Below are 25057 nucleotides of genomic sequence, written 5' to 3'. Positions count from 1 at the left end.
AAATAATTATAATTACTTCATTCTGGTCTTAAATGAAAATAGATTACCCTTCGCCTGACAACCACATTTCCCTTCTGCTTACATTGCAATACACTTACCAACACATGCCAGACATTTTCATTAGCTCCCTCGAAGCTGCAGAAACGAATGCTGACTCCAAGCAAGCCTTGACCTCCCCACATGTTGCTAGGAGTGACTGTGGTTTCTCTCAATTTGAGTGTCTTGCTGCTGTAGACAACCATCTTAATTGGTTTCTCCACATTGGCTTTCAAAAGATCTTTAAGGGTATCATTATCGTGATTCTAAAGTCAAAATGCAATATATTTAAAAAATCTGTACAGTGATTTGTAATGCTGGTAAAATGCTTCACAAATTAGCCCTGGCTCATTATTATACAAACAAAGTAAATCTTTTATCAAGGAGCAGCGATGATTGCCAGGAACACCATCTGGATAAATGGCATGCTACCCAGTTTTCCTCACATACATAAAAGCTCATCACAGCGTACACTATCTGGACATTAACAGAATTAAAGGCATCCAATTCATATCATTTAGAGGTTGTCAGATGGGACTTCAAGCGACAAATGCATTTCATGAACAGCTTCTTATACCTGTGGGAATCTGCCAGTCTATGGAACGGTTTCCCTTTTTGTCAGGATCTATTCAGAAACATACGAACTGAGTTAATGCTCCAGAAAATGTCTTCTGTGACCTTCCTGATGAGGAGAAACTGCCTAACTAATATCAAAAAGTACATCTGCTGCTGTCTCGAGTAACCTGGACACAAAGCAAAATTGACGGTAATCTTAACTGCAGCAGATTTCTTCGAGGAAGAGGATTATGGATCTTCAATTAATAACTAACATTTCCCAAATGTCCTCAATTAGCAAAATAGGAGAAATGCAGTCTTGAGACACTGATGGATATAAAGATCAACAATAGAACATACTTATCTGAGTGGATGCAAGGTTATAGGGAAGATTAGTCTCCTGCAAAGCATCTTATAAGAGTCTCTAATTTAACCCCTTGCATAGATCCTTTAATGCTTCCTTCTCATAGAGAAAAATGTTTTATATGTAGTTAGCCACTGATAACAGCATGGGGTTTTCGGATGAAATCCTTATATTGTGGTTTGCTACTCGTAATAGTTCGGCCAAAAATGAATGGACACTGGACTTTAAAAAAAGACAAGCAAGGGGGGCACAGACCTGTAACATTTGCCCTGTAGTTAAACCAGGAAATCTGCCAAAACAACACAAGGGTCAGGTACAGGGAAGGAGAATTCATTGATTTATGTGGGGAGAAATCGTTGAGAGGAATTAATTTAGGCATTTTTTTTAATTTTGCTCCAAATTGAGTTTAAAGCGTAATTTTGACATTTGAGATAAAGTAACAATTTCAAAGTGTTTCCGAAAGCAGTTGTGGCCCCTTCAATGCAAGGCCAAGGGTAGACCTTCATCCTCTGTCCATCTACATTCTCACCATCTAAATACATTTCAAAACGCAGCATATTCAAACTTCAAAGACATCTTAGGATAAAGAGATGCATGAATGCACAAGATATATTTACAGCACTATTATTTCTTGGATATCTATTAAAATGTATTCGTATTTGGATATTATTTAATTTAAATTAAGTTGCATGGACATCTTAAGTCTGAAATTTTAATCATGTGCTTGAATTGAAAGATGAATGAAAGATACAACATAGAAATAGGCCCGTTATCACCAACCATTGATCACCCATTAACACAAGCTCTTGCTAGCGCCCGCCGGGGGGGCTCCAATATCAAGACCCGGAGCGTGGCCTTGCATCGCCCGGAGCGGCATTAATGGCCGCGGGACATATTTACCATCGCCCGCCGGGGGCTTTGACTGACATCGGGAGGAGAATGGGGAGTGCAGGGGATAGATAAGACTTTGCCTTCCATCACAGCGAGGAGGAGATTCGCTGTGATGGATGTTTGTGTAAATTGTGTTGTGTCTTGGTTCTTCTACTTGTTTGTATGACTGCAGAAACCAAATTTTGTTTGAACCTCAATGAGGTTCAAATGACAACAAATAAATTGTAACAAATAAATTGTATCAATTGTATCATTGTATCTATGTTATCCCACTTTCATATCCATTCCCTACATACAAGGAGCAATTTATAGAAGCCAATTAACTTACAAACCCACAAATCATTGGGATACGGGAGGAAACCAGAGCACCAGGAGAAAACCCACGCAAGTCACAGGTATAACATACAAACTCCACGCAGACAGCACCCAAGGTCAGAATCAAACTCAGGTTTCTGGCTCTGTCAGGCAGCATCTCTACCAGCTGCACCACTGCGCTGAAATGTATCAGTTCAAATAACCTAATGCCACATCTCTCTGGATTTGGATATGGACTGATAATTGGCAAGCACGAAGTAATGGCACTCTCCAACAAGGAAGAATCTCTTCATATCTGCACTATATTGAATGGAATTGCCTTTGTGTAGTCCCTCCTCATCTGCGTGCTGGGTGTTGAGATGAGAAACTGGGTGCAATGATGAGAAACTGAATTGGATCAGTCACATGAATACTGTGATTACAAGAGCAGATATCTGTAACAAGTGACAACCTCCTAACTTTCCACATTCTTTTCCACCACTTGCAAGGCACGTTAGGAGCATGATGGAATTCTTTCCACTTGCCAGAATGAGTTTGAGCTGAACACAATGATTCAATACGTTGGAATCAGCATTTACCTTATACATAGAGCTTATATTTCAACTAATATTTAATAAATTAATTTATTGAAGTTCTTTCAACACTTCTCAACAAAATATACTGGCATAAAAAATGAAAACATCAATTTAGTTCAGTGGTACAATTTTAACGATCTTTCAAAAGATACACACTTACCAATCGAGTATTGCCAATGGAAACAACAAAGTCAAAGAATGGCTCCAATCCAGCTCTGTGGCCAGGGGAATTTTCTTGAACCTAAAATACAACAAAATGACATTTAAAAAATAACATGCAACATTATACTGGTTTCAAGTCCTCGTACATAAGACATGAGAACAATACTTCAAATTCTAGGATGGAAAATTATAATAGCCCAGCAGCTGAATCCAAAGAATGCCTGCACAAATTGACACTTGTCCATAGGAGAATGCTTAGCTAAGTTGGATGACAGGCAACCAAATAGCTACTCTGATCCACATGCACCTTGCAGCTAAACACCTAAGACGTCACAATCCACAAAATTAGTCCTCAGTTGGTAAAAAAGATGCTTTACTTCAGCACCTTGTTCAGTCCCTAACTCCAAAGGAGGAAAAAGCTTGGTATTGGTTTATTATTGTCATGTGTATTGAGGTACAGTAAAAAGCTTTAGTTTGTGCGTTACCCAATGAAAATCAGATAATACTACATATAAATATAATCAAATCATATAAAATGGAAAGGTCAAAGAGAAAAATACCAGAGTGCAGAATATTGTTTTTCAGCATTATAACATTATAGTTCGAGAGGAAAAAAATCTAATGTTTGCAATGAGGTAGGTTGGAAGATTGGAACTACACCCAAGCTTTATGGGAGGAGAACCATTCAGAAATAGAATCTATTTAACACCACTGCAATTTCCCACAAATAACACAAACTGACATGTTGTGGATTGTTCTGACATAATCCAAGTGTAGACACATGGAACTGCAGGTTTTGGAATCTTGTGCAAACCCCAAAGTGCTGGAGTAGCTCAGTGGGCCAGGCAGCATCAGTGTCTGAAGAAACGTCAGCTATCCATTCCTTCAATAGATGCTGCTTGACCCAGTGAGTTACTCCTGCACTTTGTGCTTTTTCTTAGAAATCCAAGTGTGCTATTTCAAGTTAACAAAATGACTCAGTGAAAAGAAGAAAGGGAATGTTAATGTTAGGATGGAAACCATGAGAGACTGAATAACATAAATGATGGTGATGCCAGTGAAGGGAGAGTGGGTAAATATTTTTTCATTACAGGTGGTTTGTAAGGAAGAGATACAAACAGGACATGAATAGGAACATGGGAGAATGCTGGAACTGTGGGATACAAGATAATGAATTCCTGGAATTCTCAAATGAGCAAAAATGCTTGAAATACTATTCAGGCAGCATCTGTGGAGAAAGAAAAAGTTAAAGTACTTTTGATAGAACTGTCAAGTTCTGATGTAAACTGGAGAGGCTGGTTATCTGGTGGATACATTTAATGTGAGGTTTTGAACAAGGAAGTAGTGACGGGGAGCAAGGATGAGTCAAGGAAATACAAGAGGCAGCAAGAAGAAAAAGCCACAAGAGAGGAATAAGAGTATGGAATACAGCAAGGGCCTGAGTATTTAAAAGGAGTGTTAATGCTGGAAAAGTGAATAGCAAATTGAGTTGAGAAGTTTGGTGAAAACAATTGCTTTGTTGAAAACAAGGGTTGGAGTTGGAGAGTTTCAGACTGGTAATAACAAAGTTATTATTCCTGCAGGTATTTGAAACACAAAAGTCTTTTTAATAGCTGTAGTTTATTTTTGTCATCGCGAGCTAAAAATACTAAAGGCTGTATGCTACATTATTATTGCACGTGGCAATAGAAGTGATTGCTTCCAATTTCAATGACCTCCCACATTAAAACTAGCAGCTGTGTTCTAGAGATAATGGTGTCTGAAGAAATAGCATTTTTTTTTGCCTAGACTGTTTTTTCTTTAAACAGAGACAGCTTTTTCAATTTCCAATGTAACTTTTAATTGATTATCTATTCCTGATACAAATCAATTTATAAGCAATTTAGTTCACGTTATACAAATAATGTTCCCTAATTTATCAAATCCAATTAGCATTATGGAAACATGCGTTATAGCAGGACAACCCTAACACCAACTAGAGGGTGGTCCTGACCTACAAACTACCTCATTACAGAGCGCGGACTATCTTTAATCAGACATTGCACTAATCGTCATTCCCTTTATCCTGTATCTGTACACTGTGGACGGCTTGATTGTAATCGTGTATAGTCTTTTCGCTGACTAAATAGCACACAACAAAAAACTTTTCACCATACCTCGATATATGTGACAATTAACTAAAGTAAACAATATCAAGTAGACACAAAATGCTGGAGTAACTCAGCGGGACAGCCTGCATCTCTGGAGAGAAGGAATGGGTGACGTTTCAGGTCGAGTCCCTTCTTCAGACTGATGTCACGTGAGTGGGCGGGACAGGGATAGAGTGTAGTCGGAGACAGTAAGACTGGTGGGAAAACTGGGAAGGGGGATGGGATGGGGAGAGAGGGAAAGCAAAGGCTATTTGAAGTTAGAGAAGTCAATGTTCATACTCCTATGGTGTAAGCTACACAAGTGAAATACGAGGTGCTGTTCCTCCAATTTGCACTGGGCCTCACTCTGACAATGGAGGAGGCCCAGGACGGAAAGGTCAGATTGGCAATGGGAGGGGGAGTTAAAGTGCTGCGCAATCGGGAGATCAGGTAGGTTAAGGCGGACTGAGCGAAGGTGTTCAGCGAAACGATCACCAAGCCTGTGCTCGGTTTTGCCGATATACAGGAGTTGACACTTGGAACAGCGGACACAGTAGATGAGATTGAAGGCGGTGCAAGTGAACCTCTGCCTCACCTGAAAAGACTGTTGGGGTCCTTGGTTGGAGTCGAGGGGGGAGGTAAAGGGACAGGCGTTGCATCTCCTGCAGTCACAGAGGAAAATACCCGGGGAGGGAGTGGTTAGGGTGGGAAGGGACGAGGGAACGGTCTCTGCTGAAAACTGAAAGCAGAAAGGGGTGGCGATGGGAAATTGTGGCCAGTAGTGGGATCCTGATGGAGGTAGCTAAAATATTGGAGGATTATATGCTGTGCGCGATGGCTGATGGGGTGGAAGGTAAGGACAAGGGAGACCCTGTCTTTGTTACGAATTGGGGGGGGGGGGGGGGGGGGGCAAGAACGGAGCTGCGGGATATCGAGGAGACCTAGTGAGAGCCTCATCTAAAATGGAAGAGGGGTCCCGATGAGTTTAAAACAAATCAACCTCGTGGTAAACACGTAGAATTAACGTAGAGGGAACGTCGGAACTCGTAACGCTAACAGCAGGTACTCGGGAAACTTGTTAACTCGTGAAAATCTTTCAACATGATGAAAGATGTCCACGAGTCAAATTTCCCCCTGGGAAATTGAAGGGAGCGTCAATCAACTGCCACGGATACGAATAATGTCATACACAAGAAAGGGCACATACTGGTTGACAAAAAGTGAACACACAGTGCTGGAGTAAAACAAAGACGCAGCAGAATTTTGGAAACGTCATCCCGTCACCCATTCCTTCTCTCCAGAGATGCTCTCTGTCCCGCTGAGAAGGAGTGCCCACAGTAGACTCACGAGTCACTATGGTAAACTCACGGGTTAGTACGTTCTTACAACGAGTTTAAAAGTTTAACATTTTTACTTCAAGAGTAAATTTGACTCATGGAAATCTTTCATCATGTTGAAAGATTTTCACGAGTTAACAAGTTTCCCGAGTACCTGCCGTTAGCGTTACGAGTTCCGACATTCCCGCTACGTTAATTCTACGTGATTACCACGAGTTTGATTTGTTTTAAACTCGGGATCACTCGTGGGTGGACTCGCACCGTGAGACAGGGCCATTAGGGAGCTACAGCGGCACGTGGTTGAACTGCCTGGACAATTGCGTGTCCTATTCCTGCAACCTTTCGTCTTGTCTCCTTACCCACGAAAAGACCACTCAACAATGTCCGCAGAGTTTCAGGAACAAATAAAAAGGCAGTATCAAGCTTGAGTGATTTTGCACTTGGATACTAATTTTTTAAGAGACGGCACATTGGACTTGATATCACTTTTAATGAGTCGCGCCTCTGTTTCTGTGATTCTTCATCTTTTGCTTGGGTGTTGAAATAAAGTCTCAGTATCTGTGATATCTTTTCCCTCATGGTCACTATGTCATGGAGGCCTTCGCCTTCAGCAAAGTGAAGATTGTCCTCATACTATTCTTTCAATTTCTCTTTAAGGTACTGATTTCCAAATGGTACAGAATCTGTATTTTTTAGAAATTCCTTCATTTTTTCTCGTAAATGTGAAATTGTCAACTGTTCTTCATCATTGTACTCTAGGTAAGAGCAAACATTCATGAATGCCTGCTCCTGATCTTTGTTCATGGGCCGGCCAGACTTTCTGCGCTTTGCCTCTGGGACATTCTGGAACTGTAGTGGTGTGCAAAGCCCAGACTGGAAATTACATTGCATGAGTGATGGTAAATACTGTCCGCAACATGTAGATCACAGCCATAATATTCAATCCTGCCTTTCACAGTGAAGGCCCATTCATCTGAAGGACTGTCACAACACTCAAGAATGGTATTCGCGAACATTGATGCAGTCCTTGAAGAGTAGTACAGGCTTGACTCATGGAAGTGGAATGATCGAAGAAATGCGCGTATTGCAGACCATGACCACACCCATCACATCTGAGCACAACAACGCCATGCAGGAATTCAATGATCTCACCTACACGACCAGCGAGCAACACCGAGAATCAACAGAAGCAAGGATGAAACTAGATCACTCTGACTTGGAAAAGATCAAGGAAAACTTTCCACGCATGCCATTCTCTTCAGACCCATCTCTGAGAAACATTGTTACTGGTGTATTCGCCAAAGAGAATGTGAATGTGCATGGGTTCGAGAATGTTGGTCACAAGATTGTTAAAAAAATGGTTGGAAAAAAGGTTTTTGGGATCTCATTTAAACGGAAAGACTGCGCAAAACCCTTGCAGACGAGTCCAACATCAAAGTTGCCCAAGGCCGAACCATTAATCCTTCTCTGTGTTCCAACGATTTTTATTTGTGTTCAAAACCGGAGACCTTTCACTGGAAGATGTAATGAACTATGAGCTAAGCCCATTCCCGACATCCCTATTTGAAGCCAAAGAAATCTTTTGTAAAGCCGACAAGCCCCAACTAGCACATGTAGTCGCTGAGTTTTCAAGCAAGGAATCAAACAAAACCGTCATTGATTCTATCCCACCAACTGAACATTATGTTCTTGACGGTCACTCCCGGCTTCATCGCTTGCCATGGAAAAGGGGTGACAGTTATGGTAACATTGCAAACTCATATGCCGACTTTACCATACGCCATTATGGTAAAGCAACCGTAGTTCTTGTTGGTTATAGCGAAGGTCCTTCCATCAAAGACAATATGCATCAACAACGAGGAGAAAACACCCACCAGATCGTCAACTTCAATTCAAAAACTGAGTTTGTTTCCTTTCCAGAACTTTTAACAAACAAGGACTTATTGATCTTGTAACTGAGAAACTGCAGAAGCAGGGCTGCACTGTTATCAATGCATCAGGGGATGCAGACGTGGACATTGTCAAGGCTGTAATTACAGCGTCACAACATCAGCCCAGGACCTTGATAGGGGAGGATACAGACTTACACATTCTTCTCCACTATACTGAGACGCCGAACAATAAGGGCCTCTTTTTTCGTTCTGACAAGTCCCCAGTTCCTAAAGTAAACATCATCGAGATGAAACAAGTCCTGGGTTGTGATTTGTATTCTCAATTACTGTTTATTCACGCTTTCACAGGATGTGATACAACTTTGTGCATTTTTAGTGTTGGCAAAAAGTCAGCATTTCAGAAACTTGCGGATGGCATCCAGACCTGTGCCAATGTGTTTCTGCTTCCAAATCAAACAAACATGTCATAGAGGACCTTGGGAGCAAGGCGATGGCAGTTATGTTTGTTGGGAAGAGTACCGATTCTTTGCACTGCAACCTTCTTAGCAAGCAAATCGTTTGCACCAAGTCATTTGTAACCCCCCAGAAAGTTTCCTTCCTACAGAATCCTCGACTAAATATCATTGCCTTAGTGTATTATCAGATCATGGTGTGGATTGGCAACGAGAGTGACATGAATGCGGTGGATTGGGGACGGAAACTGGAGGACAATCGGTTTGTGCAAGTGCTGCCCTAGAAAGCCTCCTGCAATTGGTCCACTGTAATTGCACAACTGTCTGCCAAATAGACGGTGTAGTTGCAGCAGATATGGACTACCATGCACGCCCGCTTGCGGATCATCTCAATACGAGAATTGTGACAATCCACATAATCAGCCTTTACAGGAGGAAGAGTGTGACAATGACGATTTGTAAATCTGATGCGGATCAAAGTTATTTTTCAGATATAAGTATTATGGGATTTGTAATCACTTTGTAATGTAATCACTTCACTAAATTTTAAATCTGTTAATTGGATTCCTATCTCCCCAAAACATGGGGTTAGACACCAAAATGACTTGGCTATGATGAATGATGAATTAGTAGTGGGCATTTTCATAGCTTAGCGGCCATGTTGGTCCGCAATCTTGGATTTCACAATTATGTCCTTACTTTACTATAATTTAAATATGCTAATTGAATTCTTAGATCCCCAAAACATGGGGTTAGGCACCAAAATTATTTGTCTATGATGTATAATGAAGGAATAATGGGTATTTTAAGGATTTGGCGGCCATCTTGGATGTCATCGTGAAAATTAGACCTTTCCAGTAGTCTGACTGTGGTAGACTTTTGGTATGTTATTAAGCACATCTGATACTACAAAAAACTGTTGAGAAACCTTTTGTAGCAAATTTTTTGGGGGTCAAACCACATATGCAGCTGCCTAAAATAATTCAACCAAGATTGTTATTAACCCCTAGCTGGTCTATATTTTTCATTACAGATACTAATGATTGCAGACAACTTTCAATGTTGTGTTTAATCTGCTCGTTTAATTCTATGTGCATTTCTCTCTTTGCTTGAAGTCATGGAAATATCTTTCACCAAAGCAACAAATTTAACCTTGTGCGTCAGCTTTTGCATTTAATTTTAACAATTTGCATTTATATAGTGTATTTAACATCAAGACATTTCATAGATTTGAGGGAAATGAACATTCAAACAGATAAGGAATAATCAAAATTTTCAGCGCTGGAGGCAACTATTAATATGGGTCGTAAATGAAAAGGGAGGCAGAAGGGTGACAGAACATCAAAAATTGGGACACTAAAAATGCAGCTACGGAGGTGTGGTAGTGCGATGTTACATGTATCAGAAGGGACACGAGTTATAGGGCTGAAGAAACTGAAAATAGGCTAACCCAATTAGGAATTTCAACAAAAAGATGACCAGACGAATCAGGAGGCAATGGTGACAAGTGGGGTTTGAAGGAAGGAGGAAGAAATCAAAATGTGTATATAAAAATAATTTATGTTGAAAGATTATGAAAACCAGTGCCCATGGTCATTAAAGTACAAAACAGCATGTAGATGCCACATGCCCAGACATTTTTTTGCATGCACATTGTCAGGGTTGAGGGGAACGAGCAGAAGTGATTCAGGAGAAACATCCTTTGTCTTTGCAGGGACATTTTCACGTTTTCCTTGTTGAAGGCCTCCCATTCCTTTCACAGAAACTTCTCAACCTACTACATATAAATCTAACAGCAAAAACCTGGACTCAGTGGTTCAGGCAGCATCTGTGGAGGGAAATGGACAGTGTTTCTGGTCTGACCCTTCAGACTGTTGACTTGAAATATTAAATTGATTATCAACATTTTTCCAATGTATTTTAATTAAAGTACTTAATTAAATTCAGGATTAGTGCATTGCTATTAATACATTACAATTCATCTATTCCGATTAGTCTGAAGAAGTGTTCCAACCCAAAATGCCATTTGTCCACCTTTCTCCACAGATGCTGCCCGACCCGCTGAGTTCCTCCAGCACTTTGTTTTTGCTCAAGATTCAAGCATCTGCATCTCTTACATCTATAATCCTATTTTTCTGTTCCCCATGTAATTCAGCTGGTCTCCGACTGATCACCATACATCAACGCTATTATCCCCACCCACTTTGTGCAAGCTATTTACAACATACATTAATGATTTAGATGAAGGGATTAAAAGTAACATTAGCAAATTTGCCGATGACACAAAGCTGGGTGGCAGTGTGAACTGTGAGGAGGATGCTATGAGAATGCAGGGTGACTTGACAGGTTGGGTGAGTGAGCAGATGCAGATTAATGTGGATAATTGTGAGGTTATCCACTTTGGTGGCAATAACAGGCAGATTATTATCTGAATGGTGTCAAATTGGGAAAAGGGGAGGTACAACGAGATCTGGGGGTCTTTGTGCATCAGTCACTGAAAGGAAGCATGCAGGTATAGCAGGCAGTGAAGCAAATGGCATGTTGGCCTTCACAAGAGGAGTTGAGTATAGGAGGAAAGGGCCCTAGTGAGACCACACCTGGAGTATTGTATGCAGTTTTGGTCTCCAAATTTGAGGAAGGACATTCTTGTTATTGAGGGAGTGCAGCGTAGGTTCACGAGGTTAATTCCTGGGATGGCGGGACTGTCATATGTTGATAGAATGGAGCGGCTGGGCTTGTATACTGTGGAATTTAGGATGAGAGGGGATCTTTTTGAAACATAAGATTATGCCACAGAGTGAGTTTTGAGAGTTACACAAAAAAGCTGGAGAAACTCAGCGGGTGCAGCAGCATCTATGGAGCGAAGGAAATAGGCAACGTTTCAGGCCGAAACCCTTCTTCAGACCAGAGTGAGTTTTGAGACATTTGTTTGAACTTGAGCAGATAGGATGTGTCAATACATTTCAGAATTCATTATGCAACTACTGTCAGCAGTTGTATCATCAATGAAGATAAGTGAACCAGTCCCTTCAGCAGTCATACATGCCCAGGCCATAAAACCCCCACCATCATGTTTCACAGATGAGGTGGTATGCTTTGGATCTTGAGCCGTTCCTTCCCTCCTCCATACTTTGCTATTGCCATCACTCTGATAAGTTAATCTTCATCTCTTCTATCCACAACCTTTTTTCCAGAACTGTGGCTGCTCTTTTAAGTACTTCTTAGCAAACTGTAACCTGGCCTTCCTATTTTTGTGGCTAACCAGTGATTTGCATCTTGCAGTATAGCCTCTGTATTTCTGTTCATGAAGTCTTCTGCAGACAGTGGTCATTGACAAATCCACACCCGACTCCTGAAGAATGTTTCTGATCTGTTGGACAGGTGTTTGGGGATTTCTCTTTATTATAGAGAAAATTCTTCTGACATCAGCTGTGGAGGTCTTCCTTGGCCTGCCAGTCCCTTTGCAATTAGTAAGCTCACCAGTGCTCTCTTTCTAAATATTCCAAACAGTTGATTTTGGTAAGTCTAAGGTTTGGCTGATGTCTAACAGTTTTATTCTTCTTTCTCAGTCTCATAATGGCTTATTTGACTTTCATTGGCACAACTTTGGTCCTCATGTTGATAAACAACAATAAAAGTTTCCAAAGGTGATGGAAAGACTGGAGGAAAGACTAGGTGCCGGGAGTTCTTATACCTGCATTAAGGAGGCAATTAAACACACCTGAGCAATTACAAACACCCGTGAGCCATGTGTCCCGAACATTATGGTGCCCTGAAACGGGGGGGACTATGTATAAACGCAGCTGTAATGTATAAAAATGACCTTTATTAAAATCTGACAACGTGCACTTTAACCACATGTGATTTTTTCTATTACAAATCCAAAATTGTGGAGTACAGAGGCAAATAAATAAATGATGAGTCCGTCCCAAACATTATGGAGGGCACTGTGGGGATATAAATGAGGAATACAATTTTAACTATTGCTATTTGATATAGGACAAGGATACAGGACAGATAATTTTGCAGGTATGAGCTTTTGAACCACTGAAGAACGATGAATCACAAGAAGAAGAATTACAATGATGCTATTCTTAATGGTTAAGACTGAAGGAGGACATGGTTCCAGCAGTAGAGGGGAAAGGACAGTGGCACAGCATGCCTTGATGGTGGAATGGACATGGAATTATAAATTCAACATCAAAGAAAATGGTACACACTATCTGGTTCAGTATGTAGCAAAGAACAAAGTGTCTGATGATGGTGGCACTGATTTAAAGAAAGGTGCCGCAAAAAAAATGGAGGGCATCCTAAATCTTGATACCAAACTGTATTTATCATGGTGTGCAGTTGTTATGAGGACTGGTAGAGCAGTAAAACTGGATACGATCACTCACAAAAGCACTGCCAAGAACCGAGAGGTAGATGGTAGAGGTAGAGGTTTATGGGGAACAGTAAATTTGTCTTTCAGCAAGCCCAAAAGATAAAATAAGTAATTGCTGAAGCAACTTCTTACACAGAGCGGGGATACAAGGGATGCAGCGGGGTTGTCAAGTGTTTTATTGTCATGTCCCAGAAAAATGAAATTCTTAGGTGTCAGCAAAACAGAATACGTAAACATAGTTCTCCGTAAACTATATCATAAATTAAAAATGTATATACATACTGACACACATTAACAAACAAACATTAATAGTGCAAAAAGACAATACCAATGCCTCAGAGTCTATGTTGTTCAGACCTTATCTGGAGGTTGCAGTATTTAATAGCCTGTTGGGAAGAAACTGTTCTTGAACATGAACTTTAGTTTTCAAGCTCATATATCTTTTGATCATGTGAACATTGGAGATGAGAGGGTGACGAGAAAGAACAAGGCACTACAAAAATGTTAGAGGAAAGCATTCATTATCTTACTAACAGCCATATGGAGAAGATGCCAAAATGGATTGAAATAAATAGGAAGTTATGGAAGAAATGGAGGCAAACCTGAGGGACAATGACGTTGAAAGATCTTGGAGATCTAATTTTGCAAAATTGTACACGAATCAACTAAAACCACCAAACAAATTATTTCAGTGAGTCAATAAGGTGACAGCAGAATAATTTTCATTTTTTAACCTCAAAACATGGGTCACTTTGATACAAACATAATTTTTGCTGAAATATTAACATAAAAATAAAAATAATAAAAGATGAGAGATTCACCTTTTACAATACATTCACAAAACTCATGATAAGCTCACATTTGCTTTTAAAAATTATTCTGAGTTTCTCAATCCTTACCTCAAGAAAACAGTTTCTCGATGACAACAGTTTTGAACAGGGGGTGTACTATTGGAGAACAATGTGTATTAAGAATTACACAAAAATTTGAGCAACTTTAATAATACTTTGATTAATTTCCAGCAATACACAAAGTGCTGGAAGTAACTCAACAGGTCAGGTCGCATCTGTGGGGGGGAATTGATAGGCGACGTTTCGGGCTGGGACATTTCTTCAGGCTGACTGTAGAGGGGGGAGAAAGCTGAAAATGGTGAAGGGACAAAGCCTGGCACGCGATGGATGGATACAGGCAAGGGAGGGGTGGTATGTTTGGCAGATGGGTGGAGTAAGTGACTAAGGCCGAAAATCTTGGCAACAGCAACTTTAGGCACCTCGTATTTTACGTGCTTGACATATGTTTTTGAAATGACGCGCTGTCTTAATACCAAAATCTAATTTATGCGCTGTATTCTTTAAATAGCGCGCAAGTTTTAGCCTAAATTTAGGTTTAATTTGCGCGTTTTCGAATTCTGTACTGCTTTTCAGTAACTTAACCGTCGCGTAAAACGTGAGGTGCTGACACACACTCCCCGACTTGCGCAATTGTGACTTACATAAACTCGCACTTATGTAAACAATTCGGTACTCAGTTCCTCGTACAATCAAGGCAGTTTGTAATTTCAATAACTACAATCACCAAGTTTACATCAGAAACAAGCCGGCAATGGCGGCGATGCTTACCCAGAAGGACTTGCTCTGCACAAAGTGCCCAAAGGCAAAATGGAACGCAAGCCGACAATAGTGGCAGTGCTCAGACAGAAAGCCGGACACCGCAGAATGAGCCGCAGGTGAGAGAACTGGGAAGGGGATGGAGAGAGAGAGAGGGAAAGCAAGCGCTACTTGAAGTTAGAGAAGTCAATGTTCATACCACAAGCAAAATACGAGGTGCTGTTCCTCCAATTTGCGCTGGGCCTCTCTCTGTCAATGGAGGAGGCCCAGGACATAAAGGCAAGTGTGGGAATGGGAGGAGGAGTTAGTGTTGAGCAACTGGGAGATCAGGTAGGTTAAGACGGAATGAGCGGAGGTGTTCAGCAGTGTTTCAGCTCAGTCCGCCAGCTGAATATCTCTGCTCAGTCCGCCTAAACCCACCTCGATTCCCTTGGTACCCCACGTTACATCTACAACGGACCCATTTGTTCCAAGTCTGTTTGCTATGTGACAGTTAGTTTTCAATCCATGCCAACACACACATCCTCCGATACCTTGAGCTCTTGATTAATACACCAGCCACATGTGACCTTTTTTCAAATGCCTTTCGAAATTTAAAAAAACCATGACATCTATAGGTTCTCCTCCATCAACTCTCCCCGTTACTTCCTCAAAGAATTCAAGACTGTCAAATAGGATTTGTGTTTCATCAAACCAAGAGAGTAAAGAGTGCTGGCATTGTGCCAAAATGGAACGATGAAATCCTTACTTGCAGCAGCACAACAGGTCTGCAAACACCGTACTCAATAGATTACATAATAAACAAAGTTCAATAAATAAAAAACCTCAATATTAATGCAAAACAAAACAAAAGTCCATATTAGTACAAAACAAAAGCCTGAAGTACTCAGCACAACCAAGAAAAATTGCTATTTGAGGTTTAGTTGCCATTTGTAATGTTCAATGGTCGGATGGTTGTTGGGGAAAAAGGTATTCCTGAACCTGGAGGTCATAGTTTTCAGACTCTTGTACCTTCTTCTGATTGCAGGAGTGACATAAAGCTTTCTTAAATAATTAGTTACCAATAATGGAATTTTTAACCATAGATGCTAAACTAACTAGTCTATAGGTTCCCCATCTTGTCTTTCTTTTTGAACAAGCGAGGCACATTGTTTTCCAATCTACCAGGAACAATCCTAGAATTTAGCTAGCCCTGAGTTTTCAACCAGTGGGTCTGCAGCCTGGTCACTGTGCACCCGTCTCTTTTAAAACCCTCGGATGTAGGGCACATTGTGTCTCAGCAGTTTCTCTGCCCTCAGCATTGTGAGTTTCTCTAATACTTTAGCATTTGTGATTGAGACATTTTACAAGTTGATCCATGTTATTTGAAATTAGTCCATTTGTTATCCAAAGAAAGACTGATCCACAGTGAAGACTGATGCCAAAAAAAGTTGATTTGGGATATCTGCCATTTTGGTGTTTCCTATTGTGGATTGTCACCTTATCGTGGTCCTTAGATCCTGAGAGCGATGCCGTCTGGAGCTATGTTCCTGGTAGGGCCACCCATGGCAGTAAGGTTGAGGGGCAGGATTCTGATAAAGAGAAATCCAACCAAGACGTCAACGAGTGGAACAGGCGGAGGATGATGACTGACGTTAGTGGAGCGTTACAACGGCTGGGAAGGCAGATGAAGGCTGCAGCAGAAAAGGGTCTCCGGTCGTCTTGGATTCCATGCCACTGGATCCCGGCAGATCTGTCTGTGCACCAGCCTCCCCACGTTAAACAAAGTCACGCACTGGTGTCCTCCAACCCTGGAGACACCCATGGTCAGTTATGACCGAGGAGGGGGGGGCCTAAGAAGAATTATAAATAGACTGAAGGTCCCACAACTATCGTAGCCACTTCAGCCAATTAATATACACATGGAAACCTTTACGGCTGTTTTGAAATTACATGCAAGTTCTCTCTCAAAATTTGTTGATTATACAACATTTAGCAAGGAGAGCAAATCATGAAGAGGACGATTTGCTCTAAAAGGAAGTCATGAAGAGGACGAGGTTAAAAGGAAATATTGGTAGAAAATGAGTGAACAAATATCTAATAAATGTGGGAAATTGAGAAATTGTCCATTTTGGCAGGAAAAAATTAAGAAAGCATGGCATCTAAATGATGATAGATTAGAGCTTTGAGAAACAGAAGGATCTACATGCCCTATTGCATAATTTTCAAAAGGCTAGTTAGCAGGTACAGGATGTAACAGGAAAGCTAATAGAATTGTATTGTGTGCTATGAGGTGCCGAATACAAAAACCTGCCACTGTTATAGAGGCATGTGTTAACACATCTGGAACACTATATACAGTATTGGTCTCTATTCAAAGGTGTAAATTCAGAAGTATACTGGACAGATACCAGATCTTCTTGCAGGAAACATGTTCCCGATGTTGGGGAGTCCAGAACCAGGGGCCACAGTTAAAAATAAGGGGTAAGCCATTTAGAATGGAGACGAAGAAACACTTTTTCACACAGAGAGTTGTGAGTCTGTGGAATTCTCTGCCTCAGATGGCGGTGGAGGCCGGCTCTCTGGACACTTTCAAGAGAGCTGGACAGGGCTCTTAAAGATAGCGGAGTCAGGGGATATGGGGAGAAGGCAGGAACGGGGTACTGATTGGGGATGATCAACCATGATCACATTGAATGGCGGTGCAGGCTCGAAGGGCCGAATGGCCTACTCCTGCACCTATTGTCTATTAACATAGAACAGTACAGGAACGGGCTCTTCGACCCATGTTCTGAACATTATGCCAAGTTAAAACAATCTCACCTGCCTGTACATGATCATATCCCTCTATTTCCTGCATATCCATGTATCTATCTAAAAGTCTCTTAAATATCAATATCGTATCTGCTTCAAGATTCAAGATTCAATTTATTTGTCATTTCCACCACCACACCTGGCAATGCATTCCAATCCCCTACTATGTGTAAAAGAACGCCTCACAGATCTCCATAAAACTTGCTCTCTCTCACACAAATAGCTGTGCCCTCTGGTTTTGAACATTTCCACCCTGGGAATAAGGTTCTGACTGTCCACCACGTCAATGCCTCATAATTTTATATACTTCTCCCCTCAACCTCCGACATTCTAGGGAAAACAATGCAGGTCTATCCAACCTCCCCCTGTAGCTGAAACCCTCTAATCCATGCAATATTCTGGTAAAACAACCTCTGTACCCTCTCCAAAGCTTGGACATCTTTCCTGTAAATGGGTGACCAGAACTGCGCTCAGTACCCAAAGTCTTATAGAGCTTCTTTATGACTTCCTGACTCTTATACTCAATGCCACTAGCAATGAAGGCAAGCATACTCTATACTCATGATAGCCGGTCATAGTGCAAACTCCATCATCAAGTTCGCCGACGACACCACTGTTGTGGGACGTATCACTGATGGAGATGAGTCAGGGCATAGAAGTGAGATCAACCGTTTGACCAAATGGTGCCAGCACAATAACCTGGCTCTCAACACCAGCAACACCAAGGAACTGGAAAGGGTAGGATGGGGACCCATAGTCCAGTTTATATCAACGGGTCAATGATGGAGAGGGTCAAGAGCTTCAAATTCCTGGGCATGCATATCTCTGAAGATCACTCCTGGTCCGAGAACACTGATGCAATTATAAAGAAAGCACATCAGCGCCTCTACTTCCTGAGAAAATTACAGAGTCGGTATGTCAAGGAGGACTCTCTCGAACCTCTACAGGTGCACAGTAGAGAGCATGCTGACCGGTTGTATCGTGGCTTGGTTCGGCAACTTGAGCGCCTAGGAGCGGAAAAGACTGGATAAAGTTGTAAACACTGCCCAGTCCATCATCGGCTCTGACCTCCCTACCATCGAGGGGATCTATCGTAGTCACTGCCTCAAAAAGGCTGGCAGCATCATCAAGGACCCACACCTTCCTGGCCACACACTCATCTGCCCGCCACCTTCAGGGAGAAGGCACAGGAGCCTGAAGACTGCAACGTCCAGGTTCAGAAATAGCTGCTTCCCCACAGCCATCAGGCTATTAAACTCAACTGAATCAAATCTCTGGACATTAATAGACCATTATCTGTTTATTTGCACTTCATCTGCTTATTTATTCATGTGTATATATTTATATAATGGTATACGGACACACTGATATGTTCTGTATTGATGCCTACTATATTCTGTTGTGCTGAAGCAAAGCTGTGTGTGTGTGTGTGTGTGTGTGTGTGAGTGAACATCAGATCCCTAATTTGCTTTTTTTTTGGTTAAAAGTTGAATGTAAAAATAAATAAACTCCAGTTGAAATTCGAGTTTATCTGAGAACTTTAAACCGTGCTGTGATTCCAGCGTTAGTGGAAGTCTTGCTGGTTAATAGGGAGAGGGGTGATGTCTGTGTGAAGAAGCGTGTCCCAGGCAGATGGGACGAGGAGCCGGACTAAGTCTGCTTGCACCCGGTCGCCTCCCGGCCCAGACACTGGCCCTGGGATCCGCTGCATCCACCAGAGGGGGAACAGGCCGCAGCCGAGGCCGGGACCTCGCGTACCTACTGGCAGCCGGCGGCGACTAGGCGCTGCGGGCCGACAGGTCGAGCGCCAGGTGGAAGCGCTTTTAGAACATAGAGCAACGTACCCGGAGGACGTGGTATCCCTCGCTGCCGCCGCCCGGTATCTCCACGCTCTCTGAGCCGCCCATCGCCGCCCCGCTCCGTCCGTCCGCCCGCCCGCTCCGCCCGCAGCCTCTCCCGGGACGTGGCGCCGAGCTCTGACGTGGCACCGCCGCCGACACGTCAGTACGCCCCGGCACCGCGCATGCGCGGCTCTGATGCGACTCTGCACCTGATCCATCCATACAGGTCCCATTGCACCTGGTCCATCCATACAGGTCCCATTACACCTGATCCATCCATACAGGTCCCACTGCACCTGGTCCCATTGCACCTGGTCTCGCTCATACAGGTCCCATTACAACTGGTCCATCCATACAGGTCCCATTACACCTGATCCATCCATACAGGTCCCATTGCACCTGGTCCCATTGCACCTGGTCTCGCTCATACAGGTCCCATTACAACTGGTCCATCCATACAGGTCCCATTACACCTGATCCATCCATACAGGTCCCATTGCACCTGGTCCCATTACACCTGGTCTCTCCATACAGGTCCCATTACACCTGGTCCCTCCATACAGGTCATATTACACCTGATCCATCCATACAGGTCCCATTACACCTGGTCCCTCCATACAGGTCATATTACACCCGATCCATCCATATCTGGTCCCTCCATATCTAGTCCCATTGCCCCTGGCTCCTCGGCACCTGATCCGTGCTCCCTCCACACCTGGTCCCATTGCCCTTGGCGCCCGATCCTTCCACACCTGGTCCCATTGTACCTGGCTCATCTACACCTGGTCCTTCCACACCTATTCCCGTTGCACCTGGCTCCTCTGCACGAAGTACTCTGTACTCTGTCTCTTCTGCACCTGGTCCCTCTTCCCCCAGTACTTGCTCCTTCCACACCTGCTCTCTAGTACCTCTCACACTTGGCCCCTCCACACCTGGTCCCTCTACACCGCAGTCCACTCTGCGGCACTGTTTTCTCCATCTGCTGCCATTGAAGCAAACCACATCAAATCAGATGATACACTACATAAATACAATCAAGCCAACTCGCATACAATAGGTAGAGCAAGAGGAAAGATATAGAGTGCAGAATATAGTTCTCAGCATTGTTACGCGTCAGTTCCATAGACAAAAGTCCAATGTCCTCTACAGGATCAGGTTGAATTGGACAGTTCCCAGTTTATAGAAGGACTGTTCAGAAGCCTGATAACAGAGGGGACAAAGCTGTTCCTGAGTCTGATGGTGCATGTTGTCAAGCTTCTGCACCTTCTGGTAATTTTCATTACTGTGGTTGCATTGGTGCCTTTGATAATCATGCTAGCTATATTGAATGTACAGACACTAGGAAAGTATTAAGAGTTTTTTTGCACATTTTCTGTTTTGTATATATTTTTCTAATCTCAAATAAAGTTTATATTTGAAATTGAAAAATCACGTTCAAAATCTCCCAGCTCTTGGAGTAAGAGTTAAACAATCAATCCCAGCATCTTCCTAATCGCAACTGATCACTCAAAGAACATCATACTCGTTAAGAGTCAGGAATTTGGTTCAATTTAGATACAGCATTGAAACAGACCATTCAGTCCACTGAGTCCACGCAGACTATCAATCACCCGTTTACACTGGTCCTACAGTGCATTCAGATCCCTTCACCATTTCCACATTTTGTTACCTTACAGCCTTATTCTAAAATGGATTAAATTATTTTTTTTATCATCAATTTACACACAATACCCCATAATAAAAAAGCAAAAACTGGAGTTTAGACATTAAAATTTTTTTTTTTTTTAAATCACATTTACATAAGTATTCAGACCCTTTACTCAATACTTTGTTGAGGCACCTTTGGCAATTATTCAAGTCTTCTTGGGAATGACTCTACAAGCTTGACACATCTGGATTTCTCCCATTCTTCTCTGCAGATCCTCTCAAGCTCTGTCAGGTTGGATGGGGAGCGATGCACAGCTATTTTCAGATCCCTCCAGAGACGTTCGATTGGGTTCAATTCCGGGCTCTGGCTGGGCCACTCCAAGGACAGTCATAGAATTGTCACAAAGCCACTTCTCCGTTGTCTTGGCTGTGTGCTTAGGGTCGTTGTCCTGTTGGAAAGTAAACCTCCGCCCCAGTCTGAGGTCCGGAACGATCTGGAGCAGGTTTTCATCAAGGATCTCTCTGTACTTTGCTCTGTTCATCTTTCCCTCAATCCCAACTAGTCTCCCAGTTCCTGCTGCTGAAAAACATCCCCACAGCATGATGCTGCCACCACCGTGCTTCACCGTAGGTATGGTATTGGCCAGGTGATGAGTGGTGCCTGGTTTCCTCCAGACGTGACGCTTGGCATTCAGGCCAAAGAGTTCAATCTTGGTTTCAACAGATGAGAGAATCTTGCAGCAGCAGATTATTATAACATTCAAGAGATCGCTCCGTTAGCCCTCTAGCCACTCTGGAGTGCACATGGCTTTAGGAGTATGTTGTTTCGATACGCAAGCAAGCTTCTCCACATCCTTCAGCTCAAAACTTCTCAAAAGATAAATCTTCATCACCCAGTCTTTTAATTAATACTTTCTTTATTGTTGAAGAAAAACAGCAAGATATTCATCCAACCTTCTTCTTTTACTCGTACATTTTAAACTTCATCAAACTTCAGCTTATTGCTTAAAAAAAATTAGAAAACTTCCCATGTCTCGGCAAAACTTCACATGGTCGAAAAGTTATATTTTCCACTACGGTCCTCCGAACTAAACTAACTAGGAAATAGCTTCTGCGCAACAAAACCCAGCAGCAAACACGCCACTGAGTACATAAGAAATCCCACCCACATAATCACAGGCAGTCTAAAATTTAAAGGCAAAAGCCATAATTAATGACACACAAAATAAAGCCAAATGGCCACTACAAATCTTGTTTCGCATGGTCTGAGTCCTTTACGTGCCTTTTGGCAAACTCCAAGTGGGCTGTCATATGCCTTTTACTGAGGAGTGGCTTCCGTCTAGACACTCTACCATAAAGGCCTGTTTGGTGGAGTGCTGCAGATATACAGATATAGTTGGCTGTCTGGAAGGTTCTCCTATCTCCACAAAGGAACTCTGTCAGAGAGACCATCCCTGACCAATGCCCTTCTCCCACGATTGTTCAGTTTGGCCGGGCAGCCAGCTCTATGAAGAGTCCTGGTGGTTCCAAAATTCTTCCATTTAAGAATGACGGAGACCACTGTGCTCTTCGGGACGTGCAATGCTGCAGATATTGTTTTATACCCGTCCCCAGATCTGTGTCTCGACACAATCCTGTCTCAGAGATCTACGGACAATTCCTTTGTCTTCATGGCTTGGTTTTTGCTCTGACATGCATTGTCAACTGTGGGACCTTATATAGACAGGTGTGTGCCTTTCCAAATCATGTCCAATCAATTTAATTTACCACTGGTGGACTCCAATCAAGTTGTAGAAACATCTCAAGGAAAATCAAATGGAAACAGGATGCACCTAAGCTCAATATTGAGTGTCATACACAAATACTTATGTAAATGTGATATTTCAGTTATTTATTTTTAATTTCTTTGCAAAAATCTCTAAACACCTGTTTTCGCTTTTTCATTCTGGGGTATTGTGTGTAGATTGATGATAAAAAAAAAACTGAATTTAATCCATTTTAAAATAAGGCTGTAACGAAAAAAGATGTGGAAAATGTGAAGGGGTCTGAATACTTTCTGAATGCACTGTATGTTATCCAACTCTCTCATCCACTCACATCATTAGGAACAATTTACAGGGAGTGGAGGCAGGTTCTCTGGATACTTTCAAGAGAGAGCTAGATAGGGCTCTTAAAAATAGTGGAGTCAGGGGATGGGGAGAAGGCAGGAATGGGGTACTGATTGGGGATGATCAGCCATGATCACAGTGAATGGCGGTGCTGGCTCAAAGGGCTGAATGGCCTACTCCTGCACCTATTGTCCATTGTCTATTATCTATTGTCTATTGTTAGTGTGACTATTCTTGAGCCTAGTAGTCGCTTATAATCACTTTAATGGCTCTCATAAGGTCATAACTGATAGGAGCAGAATTAGGCCATTTGGCCCATCAAGTCTACTCCGCCATTCAATCATGGCTGATCTATCTCTCCCTCCTAACCCCATTCTCCTGCCTTCTTCCCATAACCCCTGATACCGGACTACTCTCTATGCACAAGGACTCATGTTTTTTTTACCCAACTGTTCAGGAATTACAGCATTTATTAATCAATGAATTCAATGTTGCAGACAAGGTCGTAATTTGTTTCCCTTAGAAAAGTTTTCTTAATTGTTTAATTTCCGAGACTCACTTTCTATAGAACCAATTCTCACTTTATTGGTCTTTATTATAACTTTATGGAGATTCTTACTATATTGAATTACATTTTTAGCCTCATTTAATCATATAATATTTTGTAGTTTTGTCCAATCCTACAATGGGCCACTAATATTTGCATAATTCGATGCTTTTTCTTTCATTTTAGCAGACGGGGGGGGGGGGGGGGGGGGGGGGGTCTTCCCAGTGGAATTTTTCCTTCATTTCTAGTTAAAGATAGGAGTTAGATAGAGCTCTTAAAGATAGCGTAGTCAAGGGATATGGGGAGAAGGCAGGAACGGGGTACTGATTGTGGATGATCAGCCATGATCACAGTGTATGGCAGCGCTGGCTCGAAAGGCCAAATGGCCTACTCCTGCACCTATTTTCTATTGTCTATTTTGGAATGCATCTACATTGAGTATTTTAGAAGCTATCCTTTAATCTCTGCCACTTCATTGATTGATCACTTAACCTATTTCACGTTAGCTCACTCTATCTTTGTGTCCTCAGAATTGCCCTTATTTCAGGTTAAAACATTTGTCTTGGACCTATTCTTATCTCCTTTAATGTAAAACTCAATCATTCCACGATTGCTGATATCTAGAGCTGCATTTATTTTACATTGTACTTTTTTCTAGCCTTACTTATGCTTAATCAAATCTTATTTTTCAGATCATGCCCATGTTCAGAATAATCTTTGAAGGTCAGAGTTAAAGAACTTCAGCAAAAATCAAAGGCAGCATTCACCACACAGGTTATTGGGATGCAGTTGCTTCATAGCTCTAACGGCAACCTCATGCATCACCAATTCTGATGAAAGGTCATTGACATGGACATTACTCTCTACAGCTGTTGCTGTAAGTCGGCACAGTGCTGCAGCGGGTAGTGCTGCAGCCTCTCAGCATCAGAGAGCTGGTTTGATACTGACCTCGAGTGCTGGCTGTGTGGAGTTTGCTCATTCTCCCTGTGAGAATGCGTAGGTTTCCTCTGGGTGCTCCAGTTTCCTCCAGCTGCCCCCAAAGATGTATGGGTTTGAAGGTTACTTAACCTCTGTAAATTGTCCCTATTGAGAAGGTAAGTGGTAAATACTGTGAGGAATGGTTAACAATATGGAGAGAATAAAGTTGGATTGGATTAGTGTTCATTTAGTGTAAATAGGTGGTTGATGGTTAGTTTAGAAATACAATGTGAAAACTGGCCCTTCGGATCACAGAGTCCATGCCGACCGTTGATCACCCAGATACCAGTTCTATGTTATCCCACTTTAGCATCCTACACACATGGGGCAATTTACAGAAACCAACGAACTTACAAACCTGCACACCTTTGGAACATGGAAGGAAACCGAACACGAGGAAAGCTGTAGGCCCAGATTTAAGATTTTGCCTTCCACCACAGTGAG

General features: G+C 42.2%; 1 protein-coding gene across 1 annotated transcript in view; it reads right to left on the bottom strand.

The window, feature by feature from the left end:
* The window catches only part of gorasp2 (golgi reassembly stacking protein 2), a 34906-nt gene extending 15414 nt beyond the window's left edge, over positions 1-19492 (bottom strand). The window contains exons 1-3 of the mRNA XM_055638028.1: positions 19337-19492; positions 2897-2977; positions 99-302 (exon numbers count right to left, since the gene is read on the bottom strand). Coding sequence (XP_055494003.1) covers positions 99-302; positions 2897-2977; positions 19337-19399 — 348 coding nt within the window. The 5' untranslated portion in view covers positions 19400-19492. The remainder of the gene's footprint in view (positions 1-98; positions 303-2896; positions 2978-19336) is intronic.
* Positions 19493-25057: the final 5565 nt, after the last annotated feature.

The sequence above is a fragment of the Leucoraja erinacea genome, chromosome 7, assembly GCF_028641065.1.
Source record: "Leucoraja erinacea ecotype New England chromosome 7, Leri_hhj_1, whole genome shotgun sequence".
Classification (NCBI taxonomy): Eukaryota; Metazoa; Chordata; class Chondrichthyes; order Rajiformes; family Rajidae; genus Leucoraja; species Leucoraja erinaceus.
The sequence above is the reverse complement of the archived record's forward strand: the minus strand, read 5'-3'. Positions and strand labels throughout refer to the sequence as shown.